This window comes from Cyprinus carpio, chromosome A6, assembly GCF_018340385.1.
Source record: "Cyprinus carpio isolate SPL01 chromosome A6, ASM1834038v1, whole genome shotgun sequence".
Taxonomy (NCBI): domain Eukaryota; kingdom Metazoa; phylum Chordata; class Actinopteri; order Cypriniformes; family Cyprinidae; genus Cyprinus; species Cyprinus carpio.
This window is the reverse complement of record NC_056577.1, coordinates 20,311,745-20,333,968: the sequence shown is the minus strand read 5'-3', so window position 1 is coordinate 20,333,968 and position 22,224 is coordinate 20,311,745. Positions and strand designations below refer to the sequence as shown.

Below are 22,224 nucleotides of genomic sequence, written 5' to 3'. Positions count from 1 at the left end.
GATAAATCACATGTGACTGTCATGCGCATCTTGTCAGTAGAGCTGGTTACGTGATTAGAAGTGAATCTCCATCACGTGCTTTCAAATGGAGCGGCATTTACTACACAGAGCTGTAGTTCACTGACAAGCTATGCAATATCGTGTTCATAATCGCAGACGAATCGCATGCGATAGTTAATGTGATATTGCATAGCTTGTCAGTGAACTACAGCTCTGAACAGTAAATACCACTCCATCTGAAAGCACGTGATGGAGATTTACTACTAATCACTTAACCGGCTATACTGACGAGATTTGCATGACAATCACATGCGATTTATCGTGCAGCCCTCGAACATAGACTTTTATTAAAAAAGAAAAATTATAATAATAAGAGAAAATTATGTAAACAGAAATAAATTAAAGCAACTGAATAGGAATGACTGTGATGCTTTAATCTATTTGTATTAATTAATTTTAAAGCTATTTACTTAACACAGAATTTTAATATCCATGTACATAATGAAAAAGATGCATTGGGATCACCATTTATTGACATTCTAAAAGTGTAAACAGGTAACGTGTCAGGACCTAAACATTGTCATAATCATACTCTAGATTTAATACTACAACATAGAATTGATGTCGATGGCATTGAAATTCTGCAGCTGAGCGATGATATCTCAGATAATTATCTAGTCTTGTCATGGTATACGCCATATAGCTAAAGCTGCAAATTCAATTCCTTGTTACAAATATGTTTGAACAATCACTTCTACAACAAAAGACTGCTTTGCAAATAATCTTCCCGATTTGTCTCAATTTTGTTGACTGGTTTTTTTTCTAGGCTTGATTGTGTTTATGGGGTGTAGTCTAACATGTGTTCATGCTTAAGTTTTTTAAAAACTGCATTATTTTTCACATAATTTACCTTTATTCCACACCAATCTGTCCCTTCTCTGACAACACCTCAATTATTTCCTGTTTTTATGAAGTCCCTCCCTCAGAAATATGCGATGGGCTGAGATTGGTCAGCTGGCATAGTGTGTTGTTATTCGCTAAACTGCCTCTAGAAAGCTTCTGAACATCCCGCCCCTTAAGCTCAGAATGTGCTCCAGCTGTATTGTAAACAATGACGTCCTCTATATTGCTTATCAATTCGAGCCCGATTGAGACGCAGAGAATATTAATGAAGAGCATTGCGCAGAACCTGTGCAAGCACAGCTCTTAATGGTATGTTTGTTTGTTGTTGTCTTATATTTTTAGATACACTGTTGTTTGTAAATGCTACTGCTTCTGTTAATTATAGCAACTGTTAATATATGGTTTTATTCTGATTAAAGGTTTTATACAGCAACTGTACGCGCGTCCATGTATAATGCTTCTCATTGCTATGTGAAAATAAGTGTATAAATGGAACAGTTTGTTCGAGCTGATCTGACGTGAATAAGAGAGAGAGGGAGAGGGAGAGGGGGAGAAAGAGAGAGAGCGAGAGAGAGAGAGAGAGAGAAAGAGAGAGAGAGAGAGAGCGGGGACGACGCAAGGAAAAGGATTGAGAACCGCTGCTTTAGAACATTGGTTTGGAAACTTGTGAATCCATTAGAAACGTTAGAAGACATAATTGCGATTCATATATGACCAGATTATATGACTCTTCCTCTTCTCTAAAGCAGCACAAAATGGCCTCGCCCCCTTTGTTGCATGTTTCCGGGGGCGGGGTTTATCTTGGTTTGTGACGTATTGGACCAGGGAAGTAGCTCGTTGTAGTCCCTTACCGGGCATTTTTGTAGGCATTAACCTGCCGGAATTTTAAAAGATGATATCTCCGTTTGCATTGAACTTTCAGCGCTGCAACTTTGCAGATATTATTTATGCTCAAACAGCAACATTACACACTAACTAACGTAAAAAAGTGAAATTGCAATAAACATATCTTATTAACATATCATAACCCTTTAATATATCCAACAGCTCAGAAAAATTTGAAGGTGTAACAGAAACAATTGACTCTCTCTTTTCTAGCACTTAAGACATGGCCACTCCTTTATGCTTAAAGAAGATTAAGGAAAACAGTACGAAACCATGGTATATCGAGCACACTCGCGCCCTAAAGAGAGCAGCCAAGAAAATGGAGCGCAGCTAGAAGAAAACAAAACTAGAGGTATTTCATATTGCATGAAGGGAAAGCACTTCTACATAATTCTGGGCGATATGACGATTAGGGTTGGGAATCTTTAGAAATTTTCTGGTTCCGATTCTGGTTCCATTAAAATCATTAAACAACTATTGAAAAAATAGTGGTGAGGAAAAATGAACAATACTCAACTACTCAAGGCTGTTTATTACTTACTGTCAACTTAATTTAAAGGTTGGCAATGTCAAAATTCAACATATATTACAGTATACAAATTTTCCGGTTCCGATTCCGGTTCCATTTAAATGAACTATTATTATGTTTTTTTACTATTTTACCTTCTTTGAATGTAGTGTTGCTGGAAGGTAGTAAGTAATGTTGAGTAATGCTAGTCCATCAATCAGGATGTGCTTCAAAGTTTGTTTTTTACACTATCAATAACATTTTGCTTTTCAAGCAGGAATAAGCTGTCCCTTTAGGGCTAAGACACTTGTTCATTTCCCTAAATTAATGAAATATAAACTGTTATACTTATAACCATGCATACACACTCCATAAATCTCCTATTTCACAAATAATAATGCAGTCAGGAGCTGGTGTGATGCAATGAGTGGTTTCCACATTTTTTAACATTTAAGGTGCCTGACAATAAATATTTTCTATCACTTTATCACTCTTGAAATGACCTGTACACTAAATAATCTAACCCTCATACTTGCATAACAATAGCTGTTATTTAGTGGTCCAAGTAGAAGTCTATATGTACATTGATGACAGTAATGGACAAATATAATGTAATTTAGTGGCGGCAGGTGATGCGGGCTGCCGGTACATGTACAGTCAGACAAAACGATGTGCACAGTTATCAAAGGCGCGAGTGCGCATACAGTCGTAGGAAACGATGTGTTCGGCAGTTAAAGACAAGGCGCGGCACCGTGAGTCTGCTTCATATTATGCTCTATCGTTTATTTTGTGGTGCCGCAAAATGCATTAAGGCAATACTTTTTCATCATTTGAATGACGGCAGTTTTACATGCATTACAAAGGGATGCAGGCAGAAACGTGAATAACAGCATGCACGCTCAAGTCACGTTGCTGTGCGCATGGTCACAAAAACTTTTGCATGCATTTTTAAGCACTGTAATTTAAAACAACTGATTTTAGGCAGTTGAAACACAAACAACAGACCTCTGTCTCTGTGTGAAAGGAGTTAGAGTTAGTTAGCCGTGCATCAGCTGCTAATAGAGCTTGAGAGCATTTTTGCTGCTTTGGCTTGAACAATTGCATAAACACTTATTTGCTTCCAAATGCACGGCTTTGCAAGTATCCTCATAAACACAGTCATTTACGTCTAAAGGGAACGTAAACAGTTGCGAGAGAAAGCGCATATGTAACAGTATATTGGATCCGGACTTTGGTCTTAAAAGGGAAGCTGTCCAACATTCGTCTGCCATTCATGTTAATCAAACAACAGTGAGAGAAAATCTCTCACTGCTCTTGGCTAAATCACTTTTGTAACTAGCAGAAGAAAATAAATAAATAAAGAGGTGCAAAAACAAAAAAAGAGGTGCTTCCAGAAGTCATAGATCCTCTTCTGAAAATCATTAAAAATATCATTCCAAAATATATCTAAATTACGACCTATGCTCTCAATATCAAATGCAGAGACGTTATTGTAATGTTTTATTGGGTGGTTGCTCTGCATACTTAATAAACAAACTCCAGCTGGTCCAAAATGCAGCAGCTAGAGTTCTTATTAGAACCAGGAAGTACAACCATATTAGCCCAGTTCTGTCAACACTGCACTGGCTCCCTATATGCTGAATTTTCAGCAGCCATTATTCCAGTCCTCAGTGTCATATGATTCTTTATGAGTCATTCTAATATGCTGAATTTATTATTATCAATGCTGAAATCAGTTGTACTTATTAATACTTTTGTTGAAAGAGTGATACTTCTTTACAGAATTATTTAATTAAAAGTGGTGTTAGTGTATATAATAAAAAAAAAAACATAAAATAAAAAATAAAAAAATTAAGACCAGTGCGTATTTATTCCAAATTAGAAAGCAGAGGATCTATTAGGTTGAATTCACACAGCATGAGGCCAAATGCACAGTTCTGACACAAATACAATTTTATGTCTACCTGTTTACATTCACTTAAACCATAACTGATTGTGTTTACATTAACAGCTCACTAAAACAAGCCTTTTGACCAAGATGCCCATTTTGGCCGCTCACATGTTCAACTGCTCTTCATCGAGTAGTAGCTTAAGTATGCATGTGAGCATTTGAAAGCAGCCATCTGTCAGTCAGCCAGTACTCTGTACTACTGATATTTTAGAAAGGCAGTTTCATTATTATTGTAACTGACAAAACTGGACTGGAGTGTGTTGAACTCAAATCTTGGGACTAACCATAGACTGTAAAAAAAGATGGATGATGCGTCTCCACTTCCTTCCACTATAGAAAAGTGAAGCCAAAACATCTCAGTATGGGTGCTATCATCTTGCGAAAATGACGTAATTTGGAGCCAGAGTCTGCACAGTAGTGATTAATTTGGAACACGAGTCTGTCCAGTAATCTTGCCCAAATTCCCACAGACCCAATCACAAGATCGCAATCATGAAATCACACCCCATTTTTATAGCATCAAATAACTAACTAAAAGCAAACTTACTAGAAAAACAAACACTTGAACATACATCGGAATGATAAGAATTGCCTAAAATGACAGAAACCATCTTTAAATTTAATATGAAGTGTAATTTGATTATTTAGTTTGCCTCACGTCACGTCCCATTAGATTACCAAAAGGGCAGGGTTTAAGACCTGTAATGGGTCCAGCCACTTAGGGGCGATCAAAACATTTTGGCTTCACTTTCAGGACTTGTGCGGCACACTTGGGACTAACAGCTGACCTCAGATCAAGACAACGGCAGTACACAACAACAGATGATGACACACACAAGTGAGTAACAGCAGTATACCAACAATGATAAAAAAAAGAGATAAACATGGGGAAAGGGAAAATCATTTCTGAGCTCATTGTAACCAAACAATCAGATATTTGGAATACCCATACTTGGAATTTGTGATCTGCATTTAACCCATCCAAGTGAGTTGTGAACACACACATGGAGCAGGGGGCAGCCATCTTTGCTGCATTGCCCGAGGAGCAGTTGGGGGTTTGGTGCCTTGCTCAAGGGTCTCATCCCAGGCATGGCATTGAAGGTGGAAGAAAGTGCTGTAGTCCGACTCTCTAACCATTAAGCCACAACTACCCCCAGCCTTTCAGTGATTCAGAGCTGTTAAATAAAGTGGCTTATTTAATCTGACCCCAGTGATAATGGATTATAATAGGCAACATTATAATTGGCCACAATTTAAATATTCTAATTACAATATGAAATATGTTGTTACAATATCATGATTTGAAAATTCTATACTGTCCACCATCACAAAACAAATGCTACAGTCCTGACTCTAGCTGGAGATTTTATTACATCAACCATGGTTTTACTAATCAACTTAAATACAATATACTCAACGTCCTCTCAATAGGGTCCCTCACATGAAGCAATTTAATTCAACCCCCCATCCTACAGCAAACATGAGGAAGGGCAAGATGAATGCTGTTTGCATCTAAATCAGATGGTTTTGACTCAGTGGATCTTCCTTCAGACCCTGCGGGTCAATTTGTGTTTAGATGCCAAGATCCCTGCTGGCATGTGGAAGGACTTTCCTGAAATAAATGAATGCAAAAACAAACTGTGCGAAAAAAGAAATCTAATTGGAACCAGTTAATGACCACCTTTGTCTTTAAAGTGGCTTTAGAGAATTCAAAAAGCAAACAAACTGAGACAATTGGTTTGGCTTTATGAAGTATTAGTATAATGAGATCACAAATGCAATCAACATTCATCACCTCACAGCCTGAGCAGAAAGCATTTTCAATAATAATGTCCAATTTGTGTCCCATTACTTTGACCATTAGAGGATTTTTTTTCTTTTGTCATTAAAACTTTCAAATATGTGTATGTGATATAATAACTGAAATCATTCAACACTGTCATAGTATTGGGATAATTGGTCAAATTGACGTTTGATTTAAAAAAAAAAAAATCTAACAATGCTTAAAAAAATGTATTGCACCAAAATATTTTTATTTAATTTATGAGAAATGTAAATGTATCAACCATCATTTGGTCCCAAATCAGCTAGCCCGTAGTATTGAGTGATTTGCAACTGTTATTTAAATTTGCTTATTTAATTTTATTACTAATAATTACTTAATAATAAAACCTCACACATCAGTTTAAAACTACTAAACTACTTCGCAAATAAAAATAACGAGAAAAAAAAAACTAAAATCTAATTTTAAAAATGAATAGGAAATAAAATAGCTTATATAAACCTTTAGTTTTACAATGAAAATGAAGTACCTCCTTATTTATTTGTAGCCAGGTTTTGTGTTTCAATAAGCATCCATCAGTAAGTATAAGTGATTGATGTTCTTCTTTCTACAGTTAAGCCTTTATGCAGAACCTTGTTTTGGCTGATATCTCAAATTATATAACAGAACCATTACTGACCTCCTCAACCAGTCGGTAAAATGGCCAAACTTAGCAAGCTTTCCAGATGTTGGTAACTAGCTTTCCATTCAGTTTCTTTTCCTCTCTAATGTTTTTCACTTGCATTTTATAAGAGTTTTTCCTTTTCAGATTCCTGTGAATCATGCCCGTTTGCTTTCTCATTTCTAAGACCCAGTCCTTATTCATCAGGGATAAAGTTCAAGTTTGCTATTCTCCTGCAAGCTGTCTCCACCTGTTTCGGTACGATTCATAAAGTCATTCTTCTGTATACTTGACAGTGGCCTCACTTCCTGAGATGCTGACGTGCTGCTCTCTGATAAAGCCATTGTTAACACTGTTCCTCCGCTGCTTTAGACCCTGCGCCTGTTCTGCTCGTAGACTGCTTGAGTACATCAAAGGTGTGTGCCGGAACCTGCTTTAACTGTTTTATCCTGTTTGCAGGCTCTTAATACTACAGTGAAACCTTTTTCAGATGAACCTAAACAGAGGTAAGTGTAGTTTTCATGGACAGCTTCCTTTGTCATGGAGATCATTCTACATCTAATAGTGTGTAAATAGGTTATTGTATGTATACCACATGGGTTAATTATATTCTAGTCTTTAATTATGTCATTTTACCTGATCCTGTAATAATCTGTAATGTCTTTTCATGTATGCAATCAAATCACACTGCTTTTGGGTTATTTTTCTGCATAATTACCTTTGCCAATTGAGCAGAAAGATCATTCAAATCATTCAAAGTTTTAAACAGTTAAACTTTTCTTAAATCTTCCTAAATATGTCATCCATTATATCAAGTAAGATTTAATGAAACACATCAATAATTTCTACATCTGTAGACAATCAAATTTCTGATATCTGTCTTACAAAGTAGCCTAATTTGTACCTGTAAACAACAAGAAACTTATTTGACTATTAACTGATGATGAAACATCAAGGCCTAAATTGCTTATTTAATTTCTTTTCACACAACACACTTTTTTTTCTGAATTATATTTTCAAATTAAAACTCATCAACATTTTATTCTGCAGCTTGCTATAACAAGAGCCAAGTCTCTTTGTGTTATGTTTTGACACATATGGAGGCATAATATGACTTGGCTAACATATAATTTGCTGAAAACTGCCTCTGGCAGCTTAAATACCTTATGTGGCATATTTTAAAATATTAAGTAGTTGCTCTTGTCATGAAGGCCTCATTAGTCCACAGTAACGTGACATGTTTCAGAAGACCATACTGTACAACATGTTCTATTCTAAAGGGAAACTTCACTCACAATGTTCAGCAAAGGTTAGATCTGGTTAGATCTCGCTAGATCTCGCCACTTCTCTCTGCCCTCAGTTCAATAATACGACTAAACCCACTTCGCAATCTGCTTTCACATTGTTTTTTTCTTTTCTTGTTCTGTACAGACACCAGTTATATCCGAAAGAGGCTCTTGTATATAGTGACGTGACATACAGTCAAGACTATTTAACCAACATCAGGATGAGACAGAGCTTCAGATCGACCAATACTCTACTTAAAATGAATGTCTTTTGACAAGGTTTTATTAAATAATTAATATGAAGCTGCCTTAAAATCTTAAGGGATGACATCATGAAATAGTAAGTCATTTTTAAAGTGGTTAGTAGCACTATATTTTAATTGGGATTTCTTACCAATACAGGCTTTATGAAATATCTCAATTTTGACCATGTTAGCAAATTATCAAAAATGACAAAATCTTTTGATATGGGGTGGGGAACATAACTTTTAGTTAGGTTTTTAGATAGGTTAGTACTATTATTTAAAAGGGATTCCCCACTAAAACCTCTATAGGAACTGAATATCTCTCGCTTTCGTCCATATTGGATCAGACTACCAGTATCAAATTGTCCGGATGACATAAACAGTACTCAACTAAAAGCATTGTATTGTTGTGGTCACTCTTTTACTTAGAAATGTTTACTTGATGTGTAAAAAAGGGAAAATGGAAAGGGAATTTTACATGTTTCTTTTTTAAATCATCAAAAATGTAAAGTCAAGACAACTAAAATCCAAACAGCTGAGCAGTAGATACAGACCTAGAATCGGTTTGAACAGTATATGTGTATATAGATTTTTTTTTACAGTTTCAAACACTCACACTTAATTAGTTAACAGCTTTTAAAAACCATCCGTTGTGAGCATTTTATCACAACGATCCATTATCACGTTTTTCAACACATTGCCCAAAAAAAATATTGAAAACTACTTTGCATAAATATAATGACACTTATACTAAAATTAATAAAACATTTATTCGCATTATTCGTTTATAATTCTAGTATAGTGCTTGTTTGTTTATTTATATTTATTATTTTGTGAAAATCAAGAATCAGCAATCTTCTGCATATCAGTTATGGACATAAAAATAACCAGCATCGGTCGATCTCTACAAAGCACATCAAATATACTGCAACCCCAAACGCATTTGTTCAGCAAATCTACAGTTTGTGATAACTGTGTACAAGCGTTCAATTTTCTATCGACAAAACTGCAGTCACAGCAGCAACAACTTTAACCATTACTGTACTGTCGGCGCATGACAAAGACATCAAAAAATGTCTATGTTTTGGAAATTAGCAACAATAACAAAAAAATAAGTGGTTTTTCTTACAACTTAAAAATAGCGGTCTAAAACTAGGAGATAACTAGTGTGCTTTAAAAAAAAGTAACTTTTCAATATCTTACAGCAATCAAGCAGCTTCTAAAACATCCATTATCACTCAAACTAAGATTAAAATCAATTAATAGTTTGCAGTTAACCGCTCTTATATCTACAATTTAATTCCAAATATGACCGATTATACACTAATATACTAAGACGAGTTACTCCTTGTAACAGTTTGATCGACACACTTTCCAGCAACCACACACAAACTGACAACAAAGCGTCTAACAGCTTGAGGTTTACTAACATAGCACATGAAAAGCACAGAAAAGACAGACATACATCCAGACCCCCAAACATACAGTCAGGATGTAAAGAGTTACGGCCCTCGTCCTTACCTCGTCAGGCAAAGCTACTTCCGTTTAATTTCGATCATTACAGACGTTTGAACACTTCCTCTTGGTTTTTTGTTGATGTAAAGCGCTCGTTATTTCACTCCAAAATAATCTCCGATAGTATAAGGTTTATTCCACGAGGTTTATTTTCAAAACAAACTTCACTTCACAGTGCTACAAACCGTGCTTCAGTCGTCATGATCAACTAACCTTTCCTGTCAAGCGTCGAACACATTCCCGAAAATAGGGTAACGACGAGGTCTGTAACATGCCGCTTATTGGCTCATCCGGCTGTCAATCAAATTCTGTACCAATGGCTTTAACCCTTAAGCAGAGAGTAAGCCAGCGGATTTTTTGTTGTGGCTACTGCACAGCATTGCCTCTGTACTGTATATAGTTAAAAGACTAATTACTATTATGCATGCGATCAAACTCTCGCTTAGAGTGCATTGCTGTAATGTAAACATAAATGCATAAATTTCCCAAAACATCATATTTATACATATCATTTTTTTTCTCTCTCTCCAATGATTCAAATGGTTTGAAAATGATTACAATCATAATACATGAAGATCCTTAAGCGCTGATTTCACTTTCGTTAAATATGTAGTATTAAAAAGATATCTGGATAAAATGATGTCCATTGAATGGTATGTTACATGACCACTTTAAATATAACAACCATTAATAATTGATTCATATATTAAATAATTACTGCTAACTAACCATTATTATGCTTCTCATTTAAAAGTAACGCTTAGATACTGCAGTTATCTAGTCTATATAAACAGTAACAGCACAACACTGTAAAAGATGTTTTGCAGATTCATAAATAATGGATATAATCATAAATAATTTAGATTTCAGAAATAAAATGTAAATAGAAATATTATTAATGAACTGTTACATTTCATTACTGTTGTTTATTTTTGTCCATAAAGTCCTAATCCTAAACATTAAGTTAATCAATCAGCTGTTTCCGCTTTACAGGTACAGTGTCTGTTTTTAAAATAGGTATCAGCAAAACACAAACCCCTCTCTGATTACGCAGATGGTCTTTAAGACCATGAGGTTTAAGCCTGCCGTGAAAGGGAGGGACTTCCCGTCCTCAGCATCATATGAGTTGCCAGAAACTGTGGGCTGCAGAGCACGTTGGGAGAATGTGACTGATCAATAAGTTCAACAGAAGTTCGGGTAGATATATGAAACAATATTAGACTGTGTGTATTGGAGTTTAATAGGTTTTTAGAGTAAAACGTTCAGTTCAAATTCTACTATTAAATACATTTTTGTCTATACATTATCAACATTTCCATATAAATGTTGTCAGACATGTCAAAATGATTTGCAACAATACATATTTATGTCAAATATGCGTTGAGATATGTTGACAATAATATTTAAACAAACACTGGGGGGAAAATGTCCAGTTGGAAACTCCTATCGTTGGATGAGTCATGGGCTATAATTGGTCCGTGATGAGTCTACGTGCAATACTGCCATAAACACTCATCTAAAAGCTAAGACAGAAATTCAGCAAATATTTAGATGAGGATTTCCCAAATACATGTAAACATCAAATTGAAAATGACCCAGCTTTTCAGATGAGAAAACATTTTTATTTTCTGAAAAAAAAAGAAAAAAGAAATTGTATAACTGCATTTCCATATATCACAACGTTACAGAAACCACTTACTCACCTTACTATATGATTCTAAAAATGTTCAGATGACTCAAGAGTTAAAAGGGCTGATGTAACAAGGGGCAAGTGACAGAGGATAATACCTGGGTCTAATTTACTAACATCATGGGAAAATGTCTATAATTATATAAAACAAAATGGGCAGAAAACACTTATCATACTACACTTTAAATCTTCATGGTGTGTGTCCAAATGCTATGAATTGAATAAAATGTTTTAGTAACTAATTTATACATCATATATGCTTTGATATTGTACAAAATGATATTCAATATATTAACCTCCTAGAACTGAGAAATTCAATTTCTTCCTTTGCAGAAACCACTGGCTTTTAATGGATTTCTGAAGAAGAAGAAGAAAAAAAACTGTACAGTACATGCCCATTTTAATTGACATATTGGGCTTTTCAGAGATTCCAAATGTTTTGGGGTTTGGCCATGATATCTTTCTCTTCATGGCTTTTAAATGTCTGACATCACAAATCAGCAGTTTTATGGGAACAGAAAAGCAGGTATTATTTTTTTTTTTAAACTTCTATTTGTTTGGTTGTCAAATTGTTTCATATAAGTAAACATCTTTTTGTAGTAAGTCGCCCTAAAACAAATGTTAATATATGTAAAAGGATGGGAATTCCCATTTCTGCTAATATTTACACAAATATGCATAATAAATAAGGATGTACAATGTTGTTTTAACTTATATACATTTTGTAGTCTTTGAAAAACACAGAAACTAAAGTCTGTGCAAAGTTTGATTACAAGTGTCTATTTGAAAAGGATATTTCTGTGCCAAAATTCTGGAAGAAAAAAAAGATAAATAATTAATATGTATAGTAGTGTGCATAAAATACAAAGCATAAATAATAAAAAAGTGTTAAATCAAATGTTAAAGAGGACACATAAAGAAAAGAAATTGTAGAAAACATTAAATGAAATGCAAACTGAAATGATGTCTTAATTTTCTTTATAGTCGTGATGTCTACAGGAAAAACATGAGTGAAAAGTGAATATTTTAATGATTTTTTTATTTCCCAAAACAACAACATAATGTCAAAATAAATGTCAAAAAACATTTTCTGCCTGATCCTAGGAGGATAATTTAACATTACACTGATGACAAGCTACCATAATGTGAATGATTTCATATATAAAATTAGAATGCAACCAACAGTTTGACACAGTTTGTTATCAAAACAGGATTCAGCAGAGATTTCTCTGTATTTAACTTTATTGTGATGTTTATTTTCTTGGTTTGTTTTTTTATTTTTCCCTCTTTCTCACCTGTTAAAAAAAATAAAAATCTTTTTGTGAGGCTAGATGTCAAGATGGCAGCCATCCTTCAGTTATCACAGTACTGTACCTTTAAGATGGACAGCATCAGCACTATGATAACTGAACCAGGGCAGCCTGTCACATCAAGCAGAGCCAGGGCAGTAGTTCTTCACACATCTTCTTGTCCATGTTCATTCTGGGATAACAACTATCACTTTAATAAATATCAGATCAAAATGTAATGTTTACTGTTTTCAAAATATAACAGTTAATATATAATATAGGCTAAATAAATCTGACATTTCCATTTGTGTGTATTATAGGAATGAGTATATGCAATCATTAAAGTATTTTTATTATTAAACATACTAAATAGAAATTATAATATCATGATTGGAGTTTATGCCATATTTTTATATATACAAATACACTCCATTAGATGTCAACTCCGCTGTCCATCTGACCGGAGGAGATTCAATACCTTCGTCCTGAGCTTTAAATATTAATACACACCACCCCTGTGACGACAGACTTGTTATGGTAACTCTGACTCCACCCTCTATACTTGGCTCTCGTATTTGGCAAGCGCTTGGCTCCTCCCACATCCAGCAAACCCCGCCCACAACATCCCCGCCCTCCGTGCGAAGCTCTTCTTGTAAACAACTCCATCAGCACGTCGTGTTTGCCATCTCAGGACAGTGGAAACGCCTGCCAAATAATGACAAAACATCTGCCTAACATTCCTCTAGCGGCTGTTTTGGGGGAAAAAGGAAAGAAAAACACTTCATTGGGTTAAAACGGGAATATATTAGCTGTTATAATGTGTTGCGACTTCTCATAGAAAAATGTTGATGTCTGATAAAAGTGCAGTTTTAAATAAAACGATTTATGTTAGGAACATTCCAGCAATATAATGTATAAACTATACATGATTACAAGCCGTGTTTGAGCAAAAAGCCCGTTAGGACGTCATGAGGTCAGTATCGTCAACAATCAATTGTACATAAGTTAATACACGAAACGGCATTACATGATCATGTCATATAATATCACAGCAACTATTGTAAATCTTCTGCGTGTATATAAGTTGTTCTACTTGCTATGTCGATTCGTTAAATTGTCGGATATCTTGCGACTCGTCTTATTGAACTGTACTGATGCGCGCTAACGCCCAACAGCGCGCGCACACACCCCTCTCACGGCAAAAACAACCACATACTTCTAACATAAAAACTAATATAATATCACTCTTACAGTTAGACATATGTAATTATTCTACCGACTGCAAAAGTACTTACCTGCATTTTCAACGCTGGACTCCCTTGTTTACGTGAATATTTTTAATGACGCAGCAAGGCTTACAGCGAACAACGTGATTGTCGCCATTTTTTGTTGTTATTGAAATCTTCAAGCCATGTGACAATAAAATAACACGCTTCCGGGTCCTGACGCTCAAAGTTCAGCACTTTCTTAGTGCAGAATGACTCCTGCCATATACGTTAGAAGGTTTAAAAAGTCGACTGATTTTGACTTTGCATGCCCGAAGTGACCTGCGTTTAATATCTCTTATGTTCTGACGCCACCGTAAGGTATCTAGGAAATAAATGTTTGACATGGGATAATAACTGACTATTTCAGTGGTTTTTACCCTTTTTGTCTCCACGTAAAAATATTTTCTGTGACATTTTTGATGTAACGATGACAAAGCCTATTTTATTTTATTTTTTACTTTTTTAACTGACAGAAACAAGTGTCAATAGATAAAATACTTAACTGACTAATGTTGAGATTCGAGAAGTCAGAACTTTATATTATTAAATAAAAACAATTGTTGTTGAGGAGACAACTTAAAATATAAAATGTCATTTTACATCAAAGTTTTTTGTGTTTTAGTATTTAAGAAAAGTTTAATACGGTTGTATATCACTTTATGATTTTGCAGCCCCATTTGGTAGTTTGCGCTATGGCTTGATATCAGTGTCAGTGGCCCATTTTTGAAAACTTTGATGTAAACAGTGCTGTGGCATCTGCGGAATTTTTTCACCTACATCACAGTCAACAAGTGTATCGTGTCCTAAATCAGACAGGGGGCAACATCACACCAGTCTTCCCAATGTGTTGACGCAGTTTGTTGCATGTGGAGAGAATAACAGTAACGTTAGCTGTGTCCCAAATGATGTATGCACACTACGTACGCACTCTAGTGTATGAAATGTATAAGATTATTACAACATCGGAGTATGATAACCCCCCTCCCCCTCCTCACTCAAAGAAAGCTGCAACAGTTGAGTTTTAACTTCTTCTTTTTTTTTTTTTACTATTTAACTTTTTCATTTAAATAAGTGCATCATCCGGGCATTTGAAATTCTTTGGAATAAAATGGCACAGAAACGTGCACCAGTACGCAAATTTTGCGTACGCAATATGTACCTACGTTTTTTTTTATTACCTTCTGGAAAGATCCTCTTGCAAAATAATCATCTGTGCCTCTGACTCTCCGAATGACCATATTAGGAACCTGAAAGTTGGACATATTTCAACACACCTAATGTTTTAATCTTGCGATAAGAACACAGTAACCATAGCAACGTTACGCCGCTCTGATCTTCTTTGGCATAACAGTGAAGCTGTCATTATTTGCCACTGGACTATTGAACATTTACATATTAATACATTTATCACAAGAAAAAAACACGTTTTGCTTACAAATCGATATATATATATTTTTTTTATGTATTGCGCTGCTGCAACTAAATACTAAAGCGACCAGACTCCTATGCGGAACAGCTTGGGCATATTTTTCAGAGCGATGCTGTGCCAGAGGCGTTTTAAAATAGGGCGTTTATGTTTCTGCTCCATTCATTTGCAGAGAGGAGACGTTCACGTCTACATAAAGAGCGGTAGGCGGCGCGTCAGAGAAAGGCTGCCCAGTTTTAACGACCACGGGCTCTACACCGTGGAAATAACACTAACAGTACAGTACTCTGTTGGGTGGGTAAGTTTGTTTGTTGTTTTTGACCTATAACTTTTAAAGTCGTGTCTTTGTGTATGAATTTGTGGCTTTATTCGATGTTACAGGTCCCCACCCCTCATTCTGCACTGAAGAGCTGCTTTAACAGAATTGTAAAACCTGAATTGTAATGCAAACGCGCACTATGTCGCAAACAACGTTAAATAAATGCACGAGCTGCATGATTTCACTTGTAATGCCGAACTCGTTTTATTGTAAACAGGGCAGTTCAGTGCGGAAATGTCCAAGTTATTCCGGGCTGTTATCATGGGTCCGCCGGGCTCGGGGAAGGGGACCATATCCGAGAGGATCGCGCACAGTTTCGGCCTTAAACATTTGTCCAGCGGAGACTTTGTTCGAGAAAACATCGCTGCGAAAACTGGTACGTGCTGCTCGTTATTTCTGTAAACAAGCATGTCGATGCCAACATATATATGCATCTTGCTGGGTTTTGAGACACAGCTGCTGTGAAAAAGAAGAGATTCGTTGACCATATAAAGGGGCGGAACCACTGCTGTGGTTTATGTGTTCAGATTAGCGGGCTGTCGATTCTTTAATATAAGAGTTGCGGGTTATATGTTGAGATTAGCCGGCTATTGATTCTTTAACTTCAACATTTGGTCCTTACAATCTGGAATATGTGGTTGGTACACCCGCGGGCGTCATTATGTTTGGGTTCATGTGAGGTAAATGCCTAAAAAAGTTGCCATGCTGGCAAGATGCCACTCCACATTTCGCCTTACTTATTAAGAGTTCAGATGGCATTCGTTTATGTAGATAAAGACAGATGAATTTACATACTAATCAACATTTTGTACAGCCTACTAATGAACACATTAGTTAGAGTAGACTCTTTATTCATGCTCAGTAGAGTTATGATGGCTGGTAGATCCTTTGAGTATAAAGCCTTAAGTTGAAAAGAATTGAACTTTTTAAAGATGATTATAATTAAGGTAACTTTTTGCATTAACACACTTTTTTCTCATTTATACTAAATATATTTGTCCATTAGACTTTGAAAACTTTGAAGGCTGAGAGCTGATTTAGCTACCAAAGAAAAAAAATACAGAATAGTTGTTCCAAACATGAGCCCATCCATGTTTAGGCTAGTTTTTAATTGTAAAATGTTGTAATTTTTGTAGTGACATTAGGAATTTTATCATACTTTGTTATTTGTATGCTTGTAGATTCAATTCTGAATTAAATTATTGGGTATCAATGTTTCAAGTCTCTCATGTGATTGCTCCGATCTATTATATGATTAACACTAGTTGCTGGTTAAAATATATATGATTAATAATTGATTTGTCTCAGTTAAAGTTTATGTTTGCTATTTTAAGTATGGTCATAAGTTAAAAAAAAAAAAAGTCATAGAAAACAGTTTATTAACGATATGTGTAAAGCCATAAGTTTGATGATTAGTATGAAAGATACTGTATGTGTTCCATTCATTGTCTTTTCTGCAGAGGCTGGTGTTCTAGCTAAGACGTATATAAAAAAAGGTTTGCTTGTGCCAGACCATGTCATGACACGTCTTCTGCTGCCTAGATTGGAGGAGATGACCAAATACAGCTGGTTGATGGATGGTATGGTGGTAAATCCCATTTAGTAATTGATCCTTATGCTATATTATTTTTATGTGTTTAAGACTAAGGTACATCTCAAGGGGAAGCAAAACTTTCATTTCTTCATTTAACAGAAACTCAAAACAATCTGTAATTTTAGGAAGTAAGCTAGGAGCATTGAAAGTATGTTGCTTTTTATTGCTTATTTCAATTTTATCAATTGATTACTGATTTGTGAGATGTAACAACTGCCGTCTTAGAAAGTCAAAGTCTCTAGCTTCCAGTATAGAATGATAGGATATCAAACATTGACTGAAAAAATGTTCAGCGTGACCTACAAAACAGGTTTAAGTATTCTTGCTACATGGAGTAAAACTAGTGTTCCTTTAGTGCAGGACCGTACACATTAAAGCTGAAACTGCAAAGGCTAAAACTTAATATTTAAGAAGTTACGAAACTACACATTGCAACATAAGTGACATTTCAAAATAGTGTTTCTTTATAACTCTCAGATGATATCGTAAAAATGTAATAATCAAATACGAATTGTAATCACTCGTGTGAATAATTCAGCTGTACACATGCACATTTTAGCCTTAATTCAAGTATTAGAAGTCATTTTGTGCACTTATCCTCCAGGTTTCCCTCGAACACTAGCTCAGGCTGAAGCCCTGAACAGTGCCTGTGATCTGGATGTAGCTATCAACCTCAACATCCCTCTGGAAACACTGAAGGAAAGGCTGCGACATCGATGGATACATCCACTCAGCGGCAGAGTGTACAATATGTGCTTTAATCCTCCCCGTGTCCAGGTGAACATTTTAGTCTTTCAGCTAACAGAGAACATTCTCAGAACTTTGGCTAGTGTTCTGGCAAGGTTCTCTCAAGGTTACAAAACGTAATAAGAATGTAAAGTTTCAGTAATGTTAACAAAATGTTTGTTCAGAGTTATCTGGTCTTTAATAATGTTTTCAAAATGTTAGCATAAAAATGTTATTAATAAATTGTTCATGAAATAATGATGAATCATGAATCAGAAATACACTGGATACCCAGGTAGCCTGCAACTGTTAGCTATTTCTACCTGATTTGACTCATGAAAATAGTTTTGTTTGTATAAATTGATGTATTTAGGTTGATTTACTGATATTAAATAATACATTTAACTCAACGTTAATGTTAAAATTTTCCATTCTGAATGACACTACCCTTATAAAATTCATCTACCTTCTTGTTGAGTTTAGTTCCAGTGCTAAAGACCCCTGAACCAACTAAAGGCCCCAATATACTTCAAACGAAATCGAAGAACGAACTATGACATGACATCATTTTGAACAAAATCAGGCCGAAACGAAGTTCGCTTTGAGTTCGTTTCAGCAGTTCGAAACAGCTGACCAAAGCAAACTTTCTGGAGGAGTTCGTTTTAGCTCACCTTCGATCTTCCATTGGTCCGTGGCAGTGACGCAATCGGTGGGTGTGTTCTGAAACTCCACCTTCTGTGACGTGCGTTTTTTTTCTTCCCAGTTCGTTTCTCATTCAACGGAGGTCAGGCAAGAGAGAATAATATCTCCGGTGTAGTCACTAGCAACATGAATACACTGGAGTGTCGAATAGCTGAGATGGCACAGATATATCCGCACCTGTACGATCCCTCGCTGAGAGACTTTAAAGATTCAGAGAAACATTTAATTCCTAGAAAGAAAATACAACGAAGCTTGGTGTCGACGACCCTTTGTTATGCAAAAAGCGACGTAGAGAAACATCTGAGACAAGTTTTCCAAAGTCATGAAAAAAATGAAAGGAAAGAGTAAAGATATAAGGTTGCAAGTACCAAATACATCTGTTTTAAATAAATGTTACAACATACTGCTGCTGCTGCTTTTGTTGTTTTTCTCTCAATAAGTGAATTTAAAGGGTATACAGTAAATGAAATGCCAAACGAACATTCAATAATAAATCTTTGTTTTTATCAAAAGTAAATCGTGACACCACATAACATGTAAACATTTGTCCAGTTCAATAAAATAAATGAACACTAATAAAATAAAGTAACAAACTGACGCCAATGTTTTTCCACATCATGCTAAAGTTTTACAGACTTTGAGACATTCACACTTCCCATAAAGGACTGATTATGGTTCTTTTGTATTGCAAACATGATACTTGATTCTGAACTGCTGCTAATAATTATTCTTTTGTCTATAATATTCTGACCACTGGTGCCGGTCTCACACCAAGATTGCCTACATTTCATAATTTCATCGTTGTTGTGTTTAGGGGATATGCGCGAGTCATGTTTACATTAATCTACACCCCGCCTCCAGCAGTGCAGGGGTGTTGGAATGTTCGAAAACAGTATACCGTCACTCAGCCTTTTCGAACTTCTTTTTGCCCCAAAACGAAGAACGAAAACAAACGTCGTTTGAAGTATACCGGGGCCTTAATAAAGCTCTTTGAAATTACTACAAAATTACAACCAGCTGTTTTGAAGCAAGGTTGGATCTAAACTCTGGCCCTCTAGGAGTTGAACTTGGTACACCCCTATTGTACATGCTTATTTCACAAAAATATATATATATATCTACACACCAAACCAAAAGAAGAATGGCGAGTTTAGATGCCACGCAAGAGCTTGAAGAACCACCTGATAGTTTTAAATCAGCAGTCTGGGAAAGTTTAGGGTTCTAGGGATGCACCGGTCAACCACCCATAAATCAGAACCCGGTTTTTAATTTTATTTTGGCTGATCTCTATTCCAGAATTGCACAAACTGCATTACAAATAATTTCCCTAAATGTAATTTTTGTGGATTTTTTTATGAAGTCTGTAAAGAGGAGAAAACACTGTACCAGTCAGATCAAGCTGACTGTACACGATGCTTGATATATACGAAGACAAATATGTGGAGGTTTATATGAATGTATCTCTGAGAGGATCTGACGTCTTCAGAAATGTGTTCTTTTCCTCTTACCTCTATATAATGCATATTAAAGTAGTTTATAAGTGCAGCTGCTTTGTTTACAACGGTAACCAGGGAAACTCTATATCAGTGCTTTTCTATAAGCACCATCTGCTGTCACAGATTAAATTTGCATTTTCATTCACCCCATCTACTGTTTTTTTTTTGTGCAGGTGTCTTATGTAGCATAATTTCACAAATCTAAAGTCAGACAATTCTGTTTTGGCTTTAAATCTTGAAATATAATTCAAAACAAAAACAACTGCTTATGCTATATGTGTTACATGACTGTCTGTTAAAAAAAAAATGAAAAAAATACTTTTCCTATTGTAACAAACTGTAACCCCAAAACCATGGTATGTACCCAACTGTGACTTCTGTGTATGTTACACCCCTAATGTGAACATACACACTTGTGCTATGTATAAAAGTTTGTATTTCTGGTGTTATTGCATCCATATGATAAATTGCTTGTTGTATTCCTCATTTGTAAATTGCTTTGTATAAAAGCATTTGCTAATTGAATATATGTACATAATCTTTCTATCAGTTTTGCTCAATTCTGGTGTGTTTACAGGGGATAGATGACATCACAGGAGAGCCATTGATTCAACAGGAGGATGACAGACCAGAAGCCCTGGTTGCCAGACTGAGACACTACAAAGATGTTGCCAAACCTGTCATAGACTTTTATAAGTAAGCTGATTGCACATTTATAGAAATTACCTCACATTTTTGAATGCAAACCAAATCTCACCTAGTGTCCTTGTGATTGTACTTCTATGAGTCATTTGAAAGAATGACAGAAAACCTTGTTCTCGTTTGTTAAAAGCATTGTAATTATGTGTACCTTTGAAGGGCTAAAGGCATCCTGTACACATTCTCGGACACAGAGACAGATCTGATCTGGCCGAATATCAGCACACTTCTCAGCACAAAGATCCCCGCCATTCAATCAGATGCTCGGTGTGCTTCAACTCACTGAGGAAATCCACTGAAAGTCTCATATCAAAAACAACGGTGTGGCTTCATCTCAGAGGAATTACTAATTGACCACATTTGGTTTCCAAAGATTCCATGCTAGTCATTTTTATTATCGCACAACTTGTCCATTTTTAGTTTAGTATTATTCTTCATAGTTCTAGCTTTGATTATTTCAGTTTATGAAAAGATTTCATACATTTGAACGACTTGTTCTCCGCTTTTAGCATTTGCTGGAGTCTGGGAATCAGTCGGTAAAATTCAACTTATATCTTACAAGTACAATAGTTGTAAAAGAGTGTTAAAGGGTTAGTTCACCAAAAAATGAAAATTAGCCCATAAATGACTCACCCTCAAGGCATCCTAGGTGTAGCCTATATGACTTTCTTCTTTCAGACGAATCCAGTCGGAGTTATATAAAAAAAATTGTCTTTGATCTTTCAAGCTGTTTAATGGCACTCAGCGGGAGTTGCAGTGCATTGTTATGCAAATCTTCCCGCATCGTGATGTAGACATGTGGGGGCGTGTTAGAAAGATTTCGTTTTAGGATGTGTAGTTGACTCTTAACTTTTAAAAAGAATATCTCTTTGGATTTGAGACTTTAGTCTTTGCAAGTTACAGATCTTCTTTATACACCAAGAGCTTGTAACACTCCAAAGAGAAAGGAAAAATTGAAATCGCATCATATGACCCCTTTAACAGGAGCAAAGGAAGCAAAGTTTCCTTACTTTAGCAAAGGAAAACAAGTTTCCTCATGGCTTATATCGAAATCCTCCGACATTCTTCTTTATAAATCCTCATTTGCTACTTCTTATTAGTAACCGTTGTTTTGTTTTGATCTCTCCCTCTGCTTCCACGTTCATCACTTCTGAGTGGCGCATGCACAAAGCCGACCTCATACGTCATCCACCCGGAACTGCTTTCGTGTACAACAGTGAGAGCAAGCTAGATTAAATTGATTATTACCTTTTAAATATGGTTATTTTTCTTGGACCT

The 22,224-nt window shown here is 35.7% G+C and overlaps 2 protein-coding genes and 1 long non-coding RNA gene across 11 annotated transcripts in view; 1 reads left to right on the top strand and 2 right to left on the bottom strand.

Annotated features, from left to right (window-relative positions):
- LOC109103981 (tyrosine-protein kinase JAK1) overlaps positions 1 to 9,992 on the bottom strand; it is a 36,630-nt gene extending 26,638 nt beyond the window's left edge. Inside the window, exon 1 of the mRNA XM_042758355.1 lies at positions 9,744 to 9,992. The gene's annotated coding sequence lies outside the window, so the exon portion shown is untranslated. The remainder of the gene's footprint in view (positions 1 to 9,743) is intronic.
- Positions 8,172 to 21,475, top strand: LOC109103976 (adenylate kinase 4, mitochondrial-like). 9 transcript variants are annotated; one of them, XM_042758361.1, is made up of 8 exons: positions 8,172 to 8,317; positions 11,761 to 11,953; positions 15,583 to 15,708; positions 15,947 to 16,105; positions 17,190 to 17,309; positions 17,928 to 18,100; positions 20,825 to 20,943; positions 21,106 to 21,475. In XM_042758361.1, the coding sequence occupies exons 4-8, from the start codon at positions 15,964 to 15,966 to the stop codon at positions 21,230 to 21,232; spliced, it is 681 nt and encodes a 226-aa protein (XP_042614295.1). In that variant the 5' UTR covers positions 8,172 to 8,317; positions 11,761 to 11,953; positions 15,583 to 15,708; positions 15,947 to 15,963; the 3' UTR covers positions 21,233 to 21,475. The 9 variants fall into 9 exon arrangements, with proteins under 9 accessions (XP_042614295.1, XP_042614293.1, XP_042614296.1 ...); XM_042758362.1 differs by lacking the exons at positions 8,172 to 8,317; positions 11,761 to 11,953 and adding an exon at positions 15,792 to 15,850 and having other exon boundaries at positions 15,588 to 15,708; XM_042758366.1 differs by lacking the exons at positions 8,172 to 8,317; positions 11,761 to 11,953 and adding an exon at positions 15,792 to 15,836 and having other exon boundaries at positions 15,602 to 15,708.
- LOC122145322 lies at positions 12,450 to 14,262 on the bottom strand. The gene is made up of 2 exons (XR_006160269.1): positions 14,012 to 14,262; positions 12,450 to 13,465 (listed from the first exon to the last, which is right to left on the bottom strand). It is a non-coding gene; the product is annotated as an uncharacterized LOC122145322 (long non-coding RNA).
- Positions 21,476 to 22,224: the final 749 nt, after the last annotated feature.

Excerpts from the sequence above, each read along its gene's own strand:
- LOC109103976 (XM_042758361.1), top strand. The coding sequence starts at position 15,964 with ATGTCCAAGTTATTCCGGGCTGTTATCATGGGTCCGCCGGGCTCGGGG. Across the intron at positions 17,310-17,927 it reads ATACAGCTGGTTGATGGATG|GTTTCCCTCGAACACTAGCT; the intron begins GTATGGTGGTAA and ends CTTATCCTCCAG. Across the intron at positions 18,101-20,824 it reads TTAATCCTCCCCGTGTCCAG|GGGATAGATGACATCACAGG; the intron begins GTGAACATTTTA and ends GTGTGTTTACAG.